Source organism: Coenobita brevimanus, chromosome 39 (assembly GCF_032717465.1).
Source record: "Coenobita brevimanus isolate Jiangsu-jjx chromosome 39, ASM3271746v2, whole genome shotgun sequence".
Taxonomy (NCBI): Eukaryota; Metazoa; Arthropoda; class Malacostraca; order Decapoda; family Coenobitidae; genus Coenobita; species Coenobita brevimanus.
The window spans coordinates 30,469,448-30,490,873 of NC_136992.1; the positions used below are offsets into that span (position 1 = coordinate 30,469,448).

Here is a 21,426-nt window from a genome sequence, read left to right on the forward strand (position 1 = left end):
CTTCTCCACTTTTCCCTCACCATACCTCCTTTTCTTCCCCTTCCTTCTCTTCCTCCTAACTCCTCCCCCTCCTCTTCCTTCTTTCACCTCCTCTTCCTGCCCTTGCATACCTCTTCCGTGATGGTGCGCTGTAGTTTTAATACCTCCAGCAGAAATGTCTGGTTGTATACAGGTCCATAGGTTTCATTATTATACACAAACTGTAATGAAGAAAACCACATAATTAGTTGAACTGCACTGAGTAGGTATGCTATTAGTTTTCCCTCTTTTGTGCTTCCTCTTCTCTTGTTTTCTGGATAAAGGAAAAAAAAAAGGGGGGGGGCAAACCTATTTAATCATTCAAAATTATGCATGCTTCCTCTTAATCAGTCTCCATATTAAGAGCTGACCAAAATATAACTGATTTTTTTTTAACAAGCCAGATGCTTGAGTATGCCTCCAAACTAAATTATTACTATCCAATAATTGCTAGAATCTACTGGGAGAGAAAAATTTAAGACAAGTACAATAATACCACTTGTTTAGATCAAACTTCAGACCCTGATTCAGTGTATTTATGGCTAAGTTCCCTGGCTGAGAGTGCTGTCACAATGTTTATGGCAGCATGAAAAGACAATGTTATATTTACTCTCTCCACTCCAACTGGCTTGATAATAATTTAGGCTGTGCAGTAGAAAGGCTTAAATATAATTTCCATGCATTCAACCATGATCTGTACTTCCAACTGAGTACCTTGCCTACAGTAAGTGATAATTTTCAGAGTAAAAAGAACCAAAACAAAAGACTGTAAGACTAGGATACTTGAAGTCTCTGCTCCACACAGCCTGATAAAAAATGAGTCATGTGGAAGAAGGAATCACAGATAAGCTTTATGCATATCCAGGGATCTGTACTTGTAGCTGAGTTCCCTGTCCAAGATAATAATTTGACCTGTGTGATACAGTGGCTGGAAGTTCTGGTCATAGTACTCCTTGATAAGTTTGCAATATAAGAATTACATTTATCTGACACTGGGGGGGAAAAAAAAAAAAAAAAAAAAAGATTGAGTGCAATACTTACACTCTCCACTCCAACTGGCTTGATGATAATTTGAGCAGTGCGGTAGAAGGGTTCAAAATTCATGTCGTAGTACTCCTTCTCGATGCGTGCGCGTGAGTGTGGGGCAGCCCAGAGGTCGACGGGGTCGGTGGTGATTTGGAGAAAGAGTATACCAGCACAGAGGGCAACCGCAACCACCAGACCCACACCCATCACTTGCCATGGATGATATGCACACACTGGGGGTAAAGAGGCACTAGCTGGGTTATATACGGTACATTAGATTAGAGAAGATTTTGTAATTTGTCTGTTACACATGCATAATTGCACACCTGATGCTAGATCCACCATTCTTACTAAAAACCTGGCATGTTTTGAAGTCCACAGCAATACAAAAATCTGAAATACTTACAAGAATTGGGCAGATTGTAAACTCTTATTTAATACTTTTTTTAATGAATCCTAGTTGGCAACCATGTATTGTATGAGTGTACGGCACACGTAGTGCTGTGGCTCAGTTCATATCCAGCACCATACTCACATGTGCCCCACTTGGTAAACAGATGGTCAACGGTGGTTTGGGTCCAAGTGGTGAGGCGCTCTGACAATGACAGCTCCCCATCATACACTATGTCTGGCAGTTCAGTCGTCGGACGCCCTGGAATCAGAAAAAAATTCATTATCATTATTATTACTGTTATTTAACTGTCTGTCTGTCTAGCAGTTCTGCCACTGGTTACCCTAGATTCTGAAAAAATCACAATGGTATTATTGTTATTAATGTCCATCTATCTGTTTGTCTGGCAGGTCCACTGTTGTTCCTAGGGTCAGATGAAAATTATATTACCTATCTATCTATCTATCTATCCTTTTCACCAAAATACCTACATCCTTCAAATATAAATAAATATATAAACTCCCACAGATACAATACCCACTATGAAGGAATGAGTTTTGCCTAGTACATGTCCACATATCCTCAAACTAACTCAGATGCATCCTTTTCACCACCCTCTCTACATCCTCCAAATATAAATAAACTCCCACCAATACACACCATGCAGGAGTGAGTTTTCGTCCTCCCCAGCAAACTGTGCCTGTGGGTCTGATAGGTGAGCCAGGCGTCGTCCCACAGCTGTCCGTATCTCCTCTGGGTGCCTCATACTGTGCTCCACCATCACCGCTATAAGGCACAACACACGTTAATATCTGATCTAGCTTTGTAAGTTACAGCACACCACACTTATATAAACATTAATTAGTACGGTACAAACTCTGAAATCTGAATGCTTTGTTTAGGACAAAAGGCTTTATGGAAAATGGAATAATATATTTTGGAAGGCTGAAGCACACTGACAATTATGATGTGATGATGTAAAAAATGGCCTGCAGTACCATGAACAGTAAATGCAATAAAGTTACCTTATATTAGTAACACCAGAATATATCATCTGTTGGTGTACTGTACATGTCAACAAATAAAATCTGCCTTCAAATATTCACCAACTGTGAGGGGACAAATTATTTCAACACCCTCTACTTGCCTGAAAATAATATATTGGAAAGTGGAGGTTTTTGGAAATTGCATGTTTGGATTTTGGAGGTTGTACTGTATAAAAAAAAAAAAAAAAAAAAAAAAAAAAAAAAAGAGAGAGAGAGAGAGAGAGAGAGAGAGAGAGAGAGAAATGCAGTCAGTCCTTATTATATTTAAGGTTTGTGCACTCTAACCACTACAGTACTTTCTCTACTCCTTACCTATGTATCTCTTGTGTTTGTGGCAGTATGAGAATACAGGGCATTGCTGAGGTTACCAAAAAGAGTAACACAGACTAGACCAATACTAACCAATACAGCAAACCTATTCTAAATCACACAGTCACACTGGTGCATTCTAACTAGTATAATCCAGCTTTCTTTCAATCTCTTACCGGTATATCTTTTGCTGTGCTTGTGACAGTAGATGAAGATGCCCAACAAAGTGACACAGAACAGAGCAACAGTGTCACAGCTAATATACAGTACCTTCCATACAATACATACCTGATACACTACCGCATTCTAACCACTACACCATATCTTTTCTCCCTTAACAATATATTTCTTATTGCATTTGGAGCAGCAAGAACATCAAACGGAAAGTAATGGGAAAATAACAGCTGTGAGTGACATTGCTATCTAACCTACTACACAGGGTGGCCCACTTCTGCTTTTACTCTACCAGGCAATTTCTCATTTGTTGTGGGGATGGATCAGTCAGTGATATCAGTATCTACTATGCATCATATCATTCATTTCCAACAACAACTCCCACAACCACGCCCACATTAGCCAACCGAGCCATCCTCAAAACACACAAGATACTGCCAAGAGCTTCTTGACAGTGCTGTTTACAGGCCATTGGTACATGCTAACCACTATACTCTACTTACCAGTGTATCTTTTATTCCTCTTATGGCAGTAGGCAAAAATTACGAGGAAAGTGACCGAGAACAGAACGGCCGTGAGTGCCATGGCAACGGCCAGCCCGTCATAGCCAAACATGACCCAAGGGCGACCGGGAGGGGCCCAGGTCTCAGGTATGACTGGGCAGGAGCTGTGGCAGTCAGCACAGGTGCATGCGATGCTGTTCTGTGGGTATATCATCATCATTAGCATTTTAGCTATGTTCATAATAATCAGCACCAGCAGTATTCTAACCCTATTCATCATCATTAGTGTCCTAACTCCTTATTATGACTATTAGCAGCAGCATTTGCATCCTAACACTATTCACAGTTATCACCAAGTTCTAAACATCATTACTAAGCCAAATAACAAAATGTGGAGGTAGAACAAGTAAATTAAAATACAGTATAAACATTATCATGCTGGAGGAAGTAATCATCTTTGTATGCAGCTTTTGTGTCTGTTTTTTATGTAACACCTGATGGTATTCCTCCACCTACCTCTATTCTGTGTCACCACTCTACTATTACCTCTAGATCTAAGGTTAGCACACGCTACCTTGTCCCATTATATCCACCTCTCCATCAACAGCATAGTAGCAACCTTGATACTTTTACACCTCACCCATCTCTCCTAGTCCATCCTCCCAATATGTCTAATCAATTTCAATCTCCTTTCTACTTCCTTCCTGATGCTTTCTACTCAACCTCAAAAGTATACCCTCCTTCCTGATGCTTTCTACACAACCTCCAAAGTATACCCTCCTTCCAGATAATTTCTACCCAACCTCCAAAGTATGCCACCCTTCCCAATGCTAGCTACCCAACCTCCAAGTATACCCTCATTCCTGATGCTATCTACTCATCCACCAAAGTATACCCTCCCTCCTCCTTGATATTTTCTCCCCACCCTCCAAAGGATAACACCCACCTTAAGGCCAACATGACAAGGCTGTGCAGTCTGGTTGAGTGGTGTTATGCCTGGTGGAAGGTCTGGATCACCATCATCCATATACATGTACCGGATGTTAATGGGGGTGTATGGGTTGCCATGGTAATCACCCAGGTAATTGAAAAGTCTCTCCCCGGTGCACTGAGCAGCACCCCAATCACCACAGAACAGCCCTGAGAAGTGAAAAGGAGTTCGAGTTACATTATTATTTTGATAATATTACTACTAGACAGGAATCTTCATCTTCAAAGACACTGAGTGAAGAGGGGTCTGGGTTACAGAAAACAGAATTAGAAGCTGTTTGAGTTCTGGAAGCATTATAGGATACATAACTACTGTATAGAAATCATCATCTTCAAAGGCGTGGATGTGAAAAGGGGATCTGAGTTACAGTAAAAGGCAGAACTGCTGCTGTTGTTGTGGCCCCATTTCCACTACTCTTATTCTTTACTTTTCTCACTAATGCCAATCGAGTCTCACCCATCCATTACTATCCTCATACCACCAACTAAGATATTCAATGACAGGATAAGAATGATATATGATTCATAGTTTCAGTGAACACAAGTTCAACCCCATGCTTGGACAGGGAACAGTTTGACTGTTTAAACTCTGTTAAAACAGACTTGACAGATCTCCCACAAGACTACTGACATGTCATAACAACACATCTACTAATACCATCATCCCAGTTCTGAATGAAACACCCCAAACATGTATTGAATACTGTATGTGCGATGGTTATTAGCATAGAAATGGTAGCATGTGAAGGCATGTAGCACGTAGGGAGACTGATGTGGCTCAGAAAGCACACTACACAGCTGAAAAAAAAAGATCGTGCAGTAACTCACCCATAACTCGACTATTAGCAGAGGGGGCCATGACATCCTGACACGAGGCATACAGCTGCTCCACAAAGTCCCGTGCTACATAGAACTTCATGTCTGTCACTTGGTGCTTGCCTGGGGAGAATAATGCAGCAAAGTTAGTCACTATATCAGATGATTTTGCGATGGGGGAAAAAAAAAAAAATCAATCCAATCTTTTCACTGTCCAATCCCTCCCTCTGTCTTAGAACTCCTTCCTACTGTACCTCTTCCCTCTCCTCTCAAATCTCTTTATCTTCCTCCTCTCTCACTCCCTCAAGAATTTCATCATCTTGCTCCCTCTCATATATATTTCATCATCTTTCTAACCCTACCCCATCAGTCCTTCTCAGATCTTCCTTCCTTTCCTTCCCTCTCAAACCTATCCCTTCCCCCTTGTCTCTCTCCTCCTTGGTCATGTTGCAGATTTGCATGTTCTTCATACACAGAGGAAATGTCACCAGGAAGTTCTCAACTCTCTCTCTTTTTCCCTCAGATCCCTTCACCTACCTCTCCCGCTCAAATCCCTTCTTCTCCCTCCCTCACTCCCATACCCATCTCCTTCCCTCTAATATTTCTTTCTCTTCCTCCTATCAAACCACTATCCCTTCCTCTCTCCATACCTTCCAGTACCTACTTTCCGTATCGACAGTGGACGCCAACTTATTCTTCTCTGGCAACAGGAAATCCACCTGGTGAGGAGAACATGACTTGTGGCAGATGGGGAGCCATGTGTTCCTCATACAGGCAGGACCTCATCAGAAAGTTATTCACCTCTCTTCCTCATAAACTCCTTCTTCCTCTCTCTCCCTTCCAAATCCTTCATCTATGTTTCTTCCTTTGCAAACCCTATCCCCCTCCCCTTCTTCTTCTCTCAGATCTGTCTCTCTCTCTCTCCCTCACTCCCAGTTCATCCACCTTCCTCCCCTTCCCTCCCTTTTAATGTTACCTCCTATACACACCTTCCATTTCAGCGTTGGATGCCGGCTCGTACTTCTCCGGCACGAGGAAATCCGCCTGGTGAGGGGAGCATGTCATGTGGCAGTAGGGCTGTCGCATGTTCCTCAGACACGCGGGACACCTCACTAGAAAGTTCTTCATTAGGTCCAGGGAACGGGAAAGTGCCTCGGCCTGGTCCCGGTCGCAGCAGGTATATAGCGTACCATTCTTTGTCTCTGTGTGGGGGAAAGGGAAGGGATAATGGTCTCTTTCCCTTTCTATCTATGTATTTATCTATCAGTCCATTTATAGCTTAGTCTCTATCACTTTCTTTGTGGTGGGAAAGGGAAGAGTTAGTTCTATCCTTGTTTCTAACCCACAATATAGTTACATGAATTATATCTTACCCAATAACAAGAAGACTTAAAAGAATCAATAATTTGTTGTTGTTTGCTTTCATTTGTACTCTTCTGTTCTTACACTCTCTCTCTCTCTAATGGAAAGGTGGGATAGGTGGTGGTGGTGAGGGTAGGAGAGTGTAAAGGATAATGGCGGTGGGATATCATGTAACACAGTGCTACATTCCAGCATATAACATAGCATTCCTGTGTTGCTACATAGTGTTACCCTTACCAGCAAATAAATGCCACTGCACACTTCATCATCATCATCATCATCATCTTTCCTTTTCTCTCTCTCTCTCTCTCAGCATAGAAGATACACACACACACACACACACACAGATATAATGCATATACTCTTTCTATCTATCTCTCTCTATCCATCTCTCTACTCACTGTACTGTTCAACCAGCTCGGGGCAAGTGTGTTCCAATATTGCCAATCCTTCTTCATCTATCTGCTTTGCTGTGCCATTGTACGAGCAACTAAGGTGGCCCCTCGCATTGCTGTCCACGCCACAATGTTCGTACCACACACACCGTCCCCCGCCACCACCCTCATCATCGCTCTGTAAGAAAAAGTAGGAATTAGGAAGATGTTCCTGGGTTACAAACAAGAAAAATGTAGTATCATTATCAATTATCATCATAATCATAATACCACTACCACCACCAATATCAATACCACAACTACTGCCACAACCACCACCACCACCACCACCACCATCCCTACTCTTCCTCTTACTAATAAATTGGGTTAGGGGAGAAAAAGTCTCTCCTAGCCAGCCTCATTCTCAATCTTCTCCGTTCTCCTACCATCTCACGGTATTTCTCCTAACATCTCACAGTATTTCTCCTAACATCTCAGTATTTCTCCTAACATCACACAGTATTTCTCCAAACATCTCACAGTATTTCTCCTAACATCTCAGTATTTCTCCTAACATCACACAGTATTTCTCCTAACATCTTAGTAGTTCTCCTAACATCTCAGTAGTTCTAACATCTCAGTAGTTCTCCTAACATCACAATATTTCTCCAAACATCTCAGAACGGTACTTCTAACATCTCACAGTACTGTATTTCCTAACATCTAACAATGTATCTTCTAACGCTTTCAGTCATATCCACATCACAATAATACACTGCATAAATCTAATGCATGACCATCAAAATAATACAACCAATAGTTACTGAAATAAGTATTGTAATATTGAATCTAGGGCGAGAGGATATGATACTTTATTTTTATCTTTTCAACTCATCATACACCCCTAGATAACATCATATTAATTGCTGACAAACACCTTTATCTTCAAATCCCACATGACTCACATATCTATACGTGACGTCATCTGTTTCAAATTCAAATGAGCAAATCGTTGACGGTTTCCATTTAAGTGAGAAATGGATTACGGTACATTTCCGTTTATTTTTTTTAAATATGCATCCGTCTGATAACAATAGAGGGATGGAGAGAGAGAGAGAGAGAGAGAGAGAGAGAGAGAGAGAGAGAGAGAGAGAGAATAAAAATAATAATGACGGAGATAGGCCTAACAGGAAGAGATAGAGGGAGCTCAACCTTGACCACTCACACGTCCATGAGGTAAAAAGGCAGGAAGGGAAGGAAAGAAGGAAGAAAGAGAAGGAGAGGAAGGAGGGAGGGATGGAAGACAAACAAAATGAAGAAATTGTTGCTGTGAAATTACACGGAAAAGGAGAGAGAGAGAGAGAGAGAGAGTCCCCAGCACCACCACCATCATCAATCCTTCTTCCTGTTCCTTTACCACGAATTCCCACTACAGGGGCACTAAGAAGGAAATAGGCACACTTGCTCTAAAACACTGACTCACTCTCTCACCCCTGACTCACTTCTCTCACATGCCGGTAGAGAGGGAGAGGGGTGGGATAAAGCAAACCGTTTTAAATGAGTGAGTCAGGGTTGGTATTGTAGGTGTAAAATATAACTCTTTTCACTGCATGTTCGTTTTAAAGCATCATCATCGTTATTATCACTACTACTACTATTATTATTATTATTGTTATTATTATTATTATTATTATTATCATCATCATCATCATCATCATCACCATCACCACCACCACCACCACCACCATCATCATCATCATCATCATCATCCCGCCTCTCATCCCGACTCTCAGAAGCAAGGAAATGGGAAAAAACTGACAGTGGGAGAGCTCATTCAAACTGCATAACCAATGGAAGGGGCCACACACTCCCTCCCTCCCTATTTAAGCCCAAGGAATCATGGCGTAGACCTGGGGGGGATTGAGGGGAAGCGTCGCCCCCCCCCCCGCGAGATTCTTGCCCCCCACTGACCCCCATTTAAAAATTTGGATTATTTAGCATGTACAGCGCTGCCCCCCATCCCCCAGAACAAAGCTTGGTCCCTCATTTGGAGAGAGAGAGAGAGAGAGAGAGAGAGAGAGAGAGAGAGAGAGAGAGAGAGATTCAAGCCATTCTGTACTGTACACTCCTTTACAAGCACAAATTCTTTCTTTCTCTCTCTCTCTCCCTCTCTCTCTCTCACACACACACACACACACACCACATTCTGTAGCTTCACATAAACGTATCCGATGGAATCAATCCAGACGCTGTCACGTTAAAAAGGGTGCCAAATCCCTCATCATGCACTTCTCGCAACATTCATCCAGCCAGCTCTTGATGAACTTCCTCAATCGACGAGAATACGGCCCACAGGTATTAACCCTCCTCAGGTACACCTGGGTAATACGGCCCACAGGTATTAACCCTCCTCAGGTACACCTGGGTAATACGGCCCACAGGTATTAACCCTCCTCAGGTAGCCTACACCTGGGTAATACGGCCCACAGGTATTAACCCTCCTCAGGTACACCTGGGTAATACGGCCCACAGGTATTAACCCTCCTCAGGTACACCTGGGTAATACGGCCCACAGGTATTAACCCTCCTCAGGTACACCTGGGTAATACGGCCCACAGGTATTAACCCTCCTCAGGTACACCTGGGTAATACGGCCCACAGGTATTAACCCTCCTCAGGTACACCTGGGTAATACGGCCCACAGGTGTTAACCCTCCTCAGGTACACCTGGATAATACGGCCCACAGGTGTTAACCCTCCTCAGGTACACCTGGGTAATACGGCCCACAGGTGTTAACCCTCCTCAGGTACACCTGGGTCTGACAGACCCGGGCAATTTTTTCGATGGTACAGTTCAGTAACTTATAGATGCCTGGGGTTCCTGGCCTTCTCAACTGCTTCCTAACTTTTTTTGCCCATGCAGGGTGTAGGGGGTTACTTTCGTGTCTCGCTATGTTTTTGCAATACATCAATCAGAATTGCATGTCGGGTCTGTGAGACCCAGGTGTACCTGAGGAGGGGGGAGATTTTTTTCACTATGAGTTTACGAGTTGATTTTATGTTGTGTGGGATCCACTCTGCCCATTATGAAAATCCTCCATCCCTCAAGTTGTGACACAAGTGCCAGGCTCATAGTGTTCCTTGTTTTCGTGTATGGAGACTGAAAAAAAAAGGTTTGGCATTTTTTATATTTATTTTAAAAATGTGGTTCAATTAAATAAAACTTATTCACACAGAGTTGTAACTGATAAGACATATACACTGCAGGATATTCAGGAATTCATTATATAAAACATGTGACATTACAGCATCTTTTAAAAGCTGGGTCTGACACACCCAGCTGTACCTACGTTGTAAGCGAAAACTGTTGGTCTACCTGAGGAGGGTTAAATAGATATATGTTAAGGGGAAGGGACACCTATGCCGTGTCGTTATTATCTGCCAAACTCATTCTTGATGCCATGTCTCCTATTCCCTGATTATTCACAATCTATCTATCTATTCCATCTAGAGTACGTACGTATCATTATCCTTACTAGGGAATGAGGGCGCTATCGGTACTGATTTATTCTGGATAAATCTCTTCGCAAGAACTGCTACGTCATTGTTCAACTCAGAACTATGACGTCACACCACGGTCGCCAACCCCTCTCAGTGACAAACCCCCCAAACCCACTCTTCATAATAAAACGGATTAATCAAAGTAAAAAAAAAAAAAAATAGTACCTACATAATAAAACACCTAATATTTCTACAATTTACTTTTAATATCACGTAAAATACAAAACGAAAACAGCAAGTCGACATTCTGCTTCTCGTAACGATGATGAGTATAAATGACGATCAAATTTACATATATTTAGGTAGAGAAATACAAAAATAAGTACATAATACCAGCTACAAATATTTATCCCGTTAACTTTAAAATCAACCCTTCAAATACTGTACACAAACAAGAGAAATTCCAGAAATAAAGTCGGCGTTTTGGCTCAGGTGACGATGACGTGTTGATGAGCTCATACTGGTGACGTCACGGCCTTGGAGAGTTCGCAGCGACAACAGTTATAAAAGTCAGAGGCGGATTCTGCTAGTGAGGATGATGTCAGAGATTTTATTTGGTACTCCTATCTACCTACCTGCCTTCTTACCTACCTAACTACGTCCATACTTCCTGTCTACCTACGTACTAGACCTGCCTACATCCTTACCTATACACTTGTACACCTGCTACTAACAAATCTACCTACCTCCTTACCTACATATACAGCACCCACCTACCAACATATACCTTACTACATATCTATCTACCTACTTACAAATGTCAATACCTAATCCCTACTCACCTACCTACCTCCATGCCTACTTACATACGTATTTACCTACCAACCTACTTACCTGCTACCTACCTACCTACCTGCCACTACCCTATCTATCGACCTACGAATCCATACTACCTACCTATAATCCTGTCCACCTCTATTTATCTATCTGCTCCCTTAATTACCTATCTACCTCCGATGAGAGAGAGAGAGAGAGAGAATTTTTAACTCAATTCACCCTCCTACACCCTGCCACACTCTCCTACACCCTATCACATCCCCCTACACCCTGCCACACCTTCCTACACCCCGCCACACCCTCCTACACCCCACCACACCCTCCTACACCCTGCCACACCCCCTACACCCTGCCACACCCCCTACACCCTGCCACACCCTCCTACACCCTGCCACACCCTCCTACACCCTGCCATACACCCCTACACCCTCCTATACCCTGCCACACCTTCCAACACCCTCCTACACCCTGCCACACCCAAATATACCTTCTATGTCATATAATCAATAGGTATATTTATAAGAAAAGAAGGAAGAAATGAATGGAAGGAAGGAAGGATGGAAGGAAGGAAGGAAGGAAGGAAGGAAGGATAGAAGGAAGGAAAGGACGGATGGATGGATGGAAGGAGGGTCAGAAGGAAAGAAGGATGGATGGATGGAAGGAGGGACGGAAGGAAGGAATAAAGAAAGCAAAAGAATGAAAGGAAGAAAGGAAGGAAAGAAGGATGGAGGGAAGGAACAAATGAATGAATGCAGGAAGGATGAAACGAAGGAAGGAAGGAACGAAGGAAGGAAGGCGGGAAGGAAGAGTAGATTATAATGCATGAATGAAGGAGGGCAGAATGAATAAAAAATAAAGGACGGATGAATGAACCAAGGAAAGAAGGAAGGAGAAAGATTTACTGAAGGAACTTTGTAAAATGAAGAACAGGTGAATAAATGAATGAATGATGGAAGAAAATAATGAAGGAATAAATAAGGAGTGATGGAAGCGAGGAAAGGAGGTCATGAAGGAAGGAAGGAAGGAAGGAACATACAAGAAGTGAAGGAGGGAGGGAAGGCTGTGAAAGGGCATAGAAGGTGCGAAGGACACAAGGATATGAGGAGGTAATGACGGAACATAAGGAAGGAAATAAGAAGGAATGTAAATGAAAGAATGAATGAAGGAGGTAATGAAGAAACATTTATGGATGGAAGGAAGGAGCGAATGAGAGGAAGGAAGGAAGGAGGTAGTGAAGAAACATAAAAAGAAAGGAAGGAAGGAAGGAGGGAAGGAAGGAAAGAGGGAGGGAGGGAAGGAAGGAAGATATGAACGAGTATACAAGAAGCAAATGGAAGAATGAATGGAGGCAGTGAAGGAACATATAAGAAAGGAAGGATGGATTGAAGGAAAGAAGGAGGGAGGTAGTGAAGCAACAAGCAAGGAAGAAAGGTGACCATGAAAGGATCAATATACTGTAGACTGACCCGGGTTCCTACCTTACACATAACACACACACACACACACACACAATTGTACATGCACAACCGTACACTTACACACATTATACACACAAAACACAAACAATTATACACACACACAAAATTGTACATGCACATACGTACACATACACACAAAACACACACAATTACACACACACATACACACACACAATTGTACATGCACATACGTACACATACACATTATACATACAAAACACACACACAATTATACACACACACACACACACACACACACACACACACACACACTAGCCTTGACCCGCTTCTTGAGAGTGGTCAGTGATTATAAAACTTAAGCTGATAATACAGTATCTTTGCTAATTCCAGGTGGAGAGAGAGAGAGAGAGAGAGAGAGAGAGAGAGAGAGAGAGAGAGAGAGAGAATGTTCTATTATTATTATTATTATTATTACACCCGCCAACGAAGCTGGAGGAGGTTATGTATTCACCTATGCTTGTTTGTTTGTCTACACGTTATCTCCAAAAGTTTTCAATGATTTTAAATAAAATTTTGTGGAAGGGTGGGCCATGGGCCAAGAAAGAACCAATTAAAGTCGTTTTAAACCCCTCTCCTCTCTCTCCCTCCCCCTGTGTGTGTGTGTGTGTGTGTGTGTGTGTGTGTGTGTGTGTGTGTGTGTGTGTGTGTGCAAAGGTCATGTTTTTCCACTAAACACGTACACTAAATGCTCCACACACACACACACTGTTACGAAAGTTAAAGATACACGTTGCTATGGTCACCAAGTCTTCCCTCCCTCCCCTTGTCCCCTCCTTCCCTCCCCTCAACCTTCTCCCCTCGACATTTCCTGTTATTTTCCCTTTCCCCTCTTTCTATCCCCGTTTTCCATGTAATTCTAATTTTCTTTTCTTTATTTCTATCCCTACTTGGTTTTCTATTCTTATTTTAAATTCAAATTCTCCAAACCGTCTTTCCACCCTCTTTGTCTCCTCTATCCCTCATTTCAACCTCCTCCCCTCTTCGTCCAATGTTTATTCCCAGTTTTATGCCATCATTTTCAGCTAATTTCTCTTCTCTTTAATTCCATTCTGTCGTTGCCTAGTTTCTCTCGTTTCTCACTTTATTTTACATTTAAATTCTCCCATGTCTTCCCTTCCCCTCTTTGTCCCCTCTTTTCCGTCTCCCCTCTTCCTCTCAAACATTCCCCTCCCCACTTTTTGTTATCTTTTTAAATTCATTTCCTGCTTTTACTACCTACATCTTCTTAGTATTTCCCTTTAAAAATCTTACATCTAAATTCTCCTAATCGTTTTCCTTTCACTCCTCTCTTTTTTTTTCTTTTTTCTTTTTTTTCAAACGTCTCCCCTCTTCTTAACCAAAACATCCCCTTTTACTTCTTTCCATCCCTGTGTAGTTTTTCCTGTTTTGATAATACTTAAAAACCTGTATCCTAAAATTTTTCTGTGCCTTAAAACCTTTGTGTACCAACTTCGAACTCTGTGCCCTTTCCTCCCGTGTTTGGGTGTCGGGCGCTCCTGGTTGGCTGGCCGCACGATGACGTCAGCGAGTATCGATCTCTTCATTGGTTAATACATCATCCATGCTATGACGTCACAAGCTACAATCCTTCTTATTGGCTACAGCAATACCCAAGCAATGACGTCACAATCAAGCCTCCTTATTGGCAAAAAGAACATCAAATTTACGAGGTCACACTCAAATACCTCTCAGCTGGATAAAGCAAAGTCCAAGCAATGACCTCACAAGCAACAAGCCTCCTCATTGGCTTAAACAAAATCCAAGCTATGACGTCACCACCAATACGCTTATCTGACTGGCTAAAACCACATCTATGCTATGACGTCAGGGCCAATACGCCTCCCCATTGGCTGGCACAACATCGCCACTCGTACCGTGGCTTCCTATTGGTCTATACGCATCGCCAACCCCCTTCCCCCGCCAAAATATAGATTACACCAAAATTACGGGTCCGGGGGCTAATATTTCGGGTCAAATTAGCCAGCCGAAACGTTTGAGTCACCGAGAATGTTGGAGATAAAGGATGAAATACGCGAAAAATGTCCGAAAATTGTTGGAACACTGGATCTTGGGAATACACGTCTTTCAAATATGTTAGGGATGATAACAGCCGAATTCTTAATCAAGGGCTATTACCTACCATTGGCTGGGCTATTTCTCGGCTACTGGGGCTAATTACACGGCCTCTTCCTGGCTACAACACGAGAGAGAGAGAGAGGGTGGGATTCCAAAACAAAGCATTGATTCTCTCTCTCTCTCTCTCTCTCTCTCTCTCTCTCTCTCTCTCTTATCTAGGTCAAGTATGGGGCGATAAATATTTGAGAGAAGTAAACCACTTGACACGTGAGGCTCTGGTAAATATAATAATAATAATGATAATAATAATAATAATAATAATAATAACAACAATAAGAGTAACAGCAGTAGTAGTAGTAGTGGTGTAGTAGTAGTAGTAGTAGTGGTGGTAGTAGTAGTAGCAGTAATGATGATAATACTATTTTAAAAGCCAATCAATACATCAATACTCAACGAACCACTATGGAAATAAAATGATTAATAATAATAATACGGTAATTCTCTCTCTCTCTCTCTCTCTCTCTCTCTCTCTCTCTCTCTCTCTCACCTACTCAGATAAGGAAGCCATAGACGTCAGTGTGGACGTGTGTAGATATGTGTATGTGTATGAGTAGGTGTGTACGTATGTAAAGATGTGTGCATGTGGACAAATCTGATGTATGTATGTATGTATGTAGGTAGGTAGGTAGGTAGGTAGGGAGGTAGGCAGAGAGGTAAATGTGTAAATAGGTATGTATGTACGTGTATGTACGGCAGTCGCAACGTACATGTCTACATGAACAAGGAAGTACAGTAAAAGAACTGCAAATACTTCCTGTTTCTTCAAATATCCGGTACAAGATGTTAGAGAGAGAGAAAGAGAGAGAGAGAGAGAGAGAGAGAGAGAGAGAGAGAGAGAGAGAGATACAAGACCCAGGATGAGTCTCCTTGGTTACTAAAGTCGACTGATCTTCAGCTGGCGGAGAGAGAGAGAGAGAGAGAGAGAGAGAGAGAGAGAGAGAGAGAGAGATGGCATTGGAGGAACAACACTAATTGGGAGCAAAGCAATGACCTAGAAGCCTTATTATTATTATTATTATTATTATTATTATTATTACTGTCCCACACAAGGAGGTAGATAAAAAAGAACAGGAAAATTCAATGTGAGAGAGAGAGGGGGGGGGGTTAAGGAGAAAACAAAAGGAAGACAGGAGGAAGGGAGGGAGGAAAGAGGGAGGAATACATGAAATAAGAAAAGAAGGAAGAGGGAAGGAAAGAGGAAAGTGGAGAGAAAAGACGAAAGGAAAGGAGGGGAAAGGTAAGGAAGGTAAATAGGTAGAACGAGGAGGGAAGAGGGGAAATGGAGGAGGGGAAGAGGAAAGAGGAGGAGGGAAAGTAGGATGGATGAAATAAAGAAGAAGAAGGAATGACAAGGAGGAAAGATGGAAATAGTGGTAGAGTTAGAGGGAGGAAGGGAGAGATGGAGAAGAGATACACACACACACACACACACACACACACACACACACACACACACACACACACACACACAGTAAATTTGGCAAACCCCCATTTCACGTGAGTCTGTTTCCATCTGCTTCTCTCTCTCTCTCTCTCTCTCTCTCTCAACACCAATAATAATAATAATAATAATAATAATAATAATAATAATAATGTGTGTATTAGTGCCACAGTGTTAACATGTGAAGGTTTCATAGTAAAAACACCTTTACTAATATCAATGTACCAGTCCTGAATGAGACAAAATGTATTCAGTATGGATGGTGGGTCTTAGCGCTAAAGTGGTGACATTTGAAGGTGCCCTAGCATGCACGTAGTAGTAAATGTTTAACTGAATTTGAACCCGGTAGACTGCAGGCTGAAGTAGTACGATGCCTAATACACACACACACACACACACACACACACACACATTCATATATATACATACATACACACACACACACACACACACACACACACACACACACACACACCAAAGTAAACAAGGGAGAAAACAGTAGGTAAAGGAGAGGTCATAGCAGTGAAGAGGCTACCAGAGATGTCCCAAGGTGTCCCAATTCAAATCCACAGCCGGGACTCGAACCTTGGACCCGGTGATTAGCAGTTACAAGTGTGTGCTGCTGCCTACACTAGGGATAGTCACGTGGGGTAAGGGGTGACTACGTGGATAGGGTGCTGTGTGTGTGTGTGTGTGTGTGTGTGTGTGTGTGTGTGTGTGTGTGTGTGTGTGTGTGTGTGTGTGTGTGTGTGTGTGTGTGTGTGTGTGTGTACGTTATAAGGCATCGTACTCTTCTTTTTCCCATCACTTCCACTTCCCTCCTTTCCCTTCCCTCTCCGCCTCCCTTCCCATCTCCTCTCCTGTCCTCTCTTCTTCTTTCCTCTCCTCTCTTCTCTTATTCTTTCCTCTTCTACCCTCTCATCTTCTTTTCTCTCTCTTATTCTTTCCTCTCCTGCCTCCTCTCTTCTTCTTTCTTCTCTCTTACTCTTTCCTCCATTCTCCTCCCTTCTCCTCTCCTCTCCTTTCTCCTTCTTCACTTTCTTCTAATGTCCTCTTCTTCCTTCTCTTGCCCTTCTCGTCTCGTCTCGTCTCGTCTCCTCTCTTCCTCCCTTTTTCCATCTTCCGTCTTCCCTCCTCCTTCGCCTCCCTCCCTCCCCTCTTCCTTCCTCCTTCCTCCACTCGTTAAGTTGGTCAGGGTCAGGAAGAAGGGGGAGAGGGAGGAAGAGGAAAAGATAAGGAGAGGGAGGGGGAGGGGAGGGGGAGGGAGAGGAAGGGAGAGGAGAATGAAGAAACAGAGAGAGAGAGAGAACCAGATGAAATAAAGTCTCTGAATACAATAAAAGGCAATGTTACATTAGTGAAGGTAAATGGCAGGTGTCAGAGGGTTAATTAATACCATTACCAGAGTTAGCCCCTGACCTCCAGTACACACCTGCACTACCACAACGCTGCTGCCCTACCTTCACATGGCTATACTCAGCCGGGGTCACACCTCATGTAATGTTATAAATAAGCGACAAATCCCTATGTAGGCTACCTGAAAGAAATCATCACTTGTTACAGTACGGGAAAAAGTTATTACTGAATAATCTGCCACACATACATGGTGTATATATATATATCTTCAATTGAACCTCGCTCCCCCCCCCCAAGGCCTTGAATTCAGAGACGCACTACAGAGCAATCTCATCCTTGTCGTTTCTGTACGTTTGTGCCTACGATTATCCTCTTCCTTTACTGTCCAGTTAGCACTACCATACAGCATTACACTCCTGACACATGCAGCATACAAATATTCCTTCGCACAGAGAGAGAGAGAGAGAGAGAGAGCTCTCTCGATGTCAGGAGAGGCAACAGCTCCCTGAACTTCCTCCAACCACTCCTTACCCCAGCCACAGATCTAGCTCCAGCACCACTAACTAGTCCCTCCTCCTCCTCCTCTTTCCTCATTTGCTCCTCATCCTCTTGCAACAGTTCATAATTGCCGTTCCTTTCCTTCTACTCTCTCTTTTCCTCTTTCCCCACTTCTCCTCGTCCTCCAACCCGTCCTTCTCCCCATCCCCTAACCTCACCCAGCTTGAATAGGTCCTATTGGGACACCTCGCCCCTGACACATTCTTGGCCCCTGCCGCCCCCACATCATCCCCACACCCTCCGCAACGCACCCACCCCCGAATCATCCAATTTACCACCCCTCTCGCCCAATAGTTAGGACTCGGCGCCCCAGACGATAGGCGTTTCGGTTCTCTTGAGGCCATAGCCGAGACTTATTCCACCCCGAAAGCTCCAAGTTTCACCTAAACAAAGCACCAACTTTACTTTGCTGAAAAAAATCTAGTGATATATTCTCTCTCTCTCTCTGTAATTGCATTTGGACCAGATTTTCGTTCTTTTGCAGCTTATTTCACGCGGCTCATTGTTAAAAAGGACAATACTATCACTGTATACTCTTTGCACAGCACTCCCTCGTGACTAGCGCCATATTCTTGTGTTCACCTACTGTAACATTTCAGAAGCTTCGTAACAACTCTCCCTAGGCGATTAATTTACTTTGCCAATTAAAGCTGGACATCTCTTGCATGCTGTTTTTATCACTTTGATATACTGACATGGATCCGTATTGTCAATGGGTTAAGATGCTTCCTAACACCTGTTCTTTAGCTATTTAGTTTTGAATATGGCGGGTTAATATCAACTCGTATGCTGTTTATTCTGAGTATGGTGGTATCTGAATGATTTAAATAACAGGGATGAGGGTAGTAAGGTGTAGTAAGCAAAATAAGTCACTTAGGAAAAGGTGTTGGGGAGCATCCTTAACCCACGAGAATATCGACCATAGTTAGCATCAGTAACCTTTAAAATGCAGTTGTGTAATATGCAAAATAAACCGCTATGGAAGGAGTGTTTCGAAATCAAATAAATCGCTAAATGGGGGGTTACGAAATCGAACAAATCGCTATGGAAGGAGTGTTACAAAATCAACTAAATCGCTAAAAAAGGGGTGTTACGAAATCAAATAAATCGCTCACGAAATCAAATCAAATCAAATAAATAACAAAAATAAACAAACAAAATAAAATAAATACAAAATAAATCGCTAGGGAAGAGGCGTTACGAAATCAGCCAGGTCTCATCTTTTCAGGGCAAAATTCCGCCTCCCAGACCTTGACCCACAAACGCCGAGACGAACACTGTGAAAAAGACCCAAGCAATGGCAAAGTGAGCGATGTTGTACGTACCTCACCCCATTTCCTATTGACAGATACGTAACACACATAACACAAACATAACAAAGACAAAGACACAGACACATAGCTCATAACATACATAACATACACATAACACACATAAACACATAACCTAAGACACAACACAACACACATAAACAGACACATAACAACAACACATACGGTACATAACATACATAACAACATATACATAACAGACACAGACATATACCACACACGAACACATAACATACACATAACACACAAACAGAGATAACATAACACACATAAACATACATAACGAATACATAACATACATAACAACCTACACATAAGACAGACACACACACACACACATACGAACGCTTGGGAAAAGGAGGCAAACACGCCAACGCAAGCGATCTGTTATTACCTACTTCACCCCATTACTTCAGACACACACACACACATCATGAAATTACCTCTTCTGTACCATGACTCTCTCTCTCTCTCTCTTTCACCCCATTTACTTCAGACATAGCCTAAACCCACACACACACACACACACACACACACACACACACACACACACACACACACACACACACACATGAAATTACCTCTTCTGTACCATGACTCTCTCTCTCTCTCTCTCTTTTTCACCCCATTTACTTCAGACATAGCCTAAACCCACACCCACACCCACACACACACACACACACACACACACATCATGAAATTACCTCTTCTGTACCATGACTCTCTCTCTCTCTCTCTCTCTCGCGACGGACAGACAGACAGACAGACAGGTAGACACAGATAAGAAAATACATACATATATTTACTTATCTATTTACAGAGAGAGAGGGGGGGGGGATAAAACCAGGGATTGTGTTAAGCAGCTGCGATTAACCTGAATAACAAGAATTTCTCGTCTTGTGTTTATGGAGGAGAGGAGAGAGAGGAGGAAGGAGAGAGGAAGAAGAAGAAAGAAGGAAGGGGAGAGAAGGAAAGAGGAGGAAGGAGAGAGAGGGAAGAAGACAAATGAAGAGGAGAAAAAAGAACCAATGAGAGGAAGAGAAGAAGAGGAGGAAGAAGAGAGGAGGAATGAGGAAGAAGAAAGGAGTGGGGAGGAAGGAGAGAGGAGGAATGAGGAAGAAGAAAGGAGTGAGGAGGAAGGAGAGAGGAAGAATGAGGAAGAGAAAAGGAGTGGGGAGGAAGAAGAGAGGAGGACTGAGGAAGAAGAAAGGAGTGGGGAGGAAGGAGAGAGGAGGAATGAGGAAGAAGAAAGGAGTGGGGAGGAAGGAGAGAGGAGGAATGAGGAAGAAGAAAGGAGTGGGGAGGAAGGAGAGAGGAGGAAGGGAGAACGAATAAGAGGAAGGGATGAAGAGGGGGAAAAGAGAAGGAAGAGACGTGGAAGGAGAGAAGAGGAAGAAGGGAGAAAGAAAGAGATGGGAGGAAGAAGAAAGGAGGAAAAAGAGAGATGACTGAGAGGAGAGGAGAGGAGAGGAGGAAGGAGGGGAAAGAGAGAGAGGAAAACAGGAAGGAAAGAACGAGGGAAGAGACGGGAAGGAAAACAGGAAAGAAAAAAAATAACAAGCCCTTTCAAACCGATGACGTACACTTCCCTCCATTCTTCCTATCTCCAGACGATTTTCTTGACACAAATATCACCTGAAGGAACTGGGCAAGAAAAAGGTCTCCAATAACCCCTTAGGACCTCTCTAAGTGAATACAGTAAATGGATAGATACATAGAGAGATACATACAGACAGCATCTCGTGTGTGTGTGTGTGT

The 21,426-nt window shown here is 42.7% G+C and overlaps 1 protein-coding gene across 1 annotated transcript in view; it reads right to left on the reverse strand.

The window, feature by feature from the left end:
- The window catches only part of LOC145396843 (NPC intracellular cholesterol transporter 1-like), a 74,039-nt gene that overhangs the window by 18,703 nt on the left and 33,910 nt on the right, over positions 1-21,426 (reverse strand). The window contains exons 2-10 of the mRNA XM_080270126.1: positions 7,037-7,208; positions 6,263-6,475; positions 5,286-5,396; positions 4,414-4,607; positions 3,468-3,666; positions 2,096-2,221; positions 1,580-1,696; positions 1,060-1,277; positions 111-200 (exon numbers count right to left, since the gene is read on the reverse strand). Coding sequence (XP_080126252.1) covers positions 111-200; positions 1,060-1,277; positions 1,580-1,696; positions 2,096-2,221; positions 3,468-3,666; positions 4,414-4,607; positions 5,286-5,396; positions 6,263-6,475; positions 7,037-7,208 — 1,440 coding nt within the window. The remainder of the gene's footprint in view (positions 1-110; positions 201-1,059; positions 1,278-1,579; positions 1,697-2,095; positions 2,222-3,467; positions 3,667-4,413; positions 4,608-5,285; positions 5,397-6,262; positions 6,476-7,036; positions 7,209-21,426) is intronic.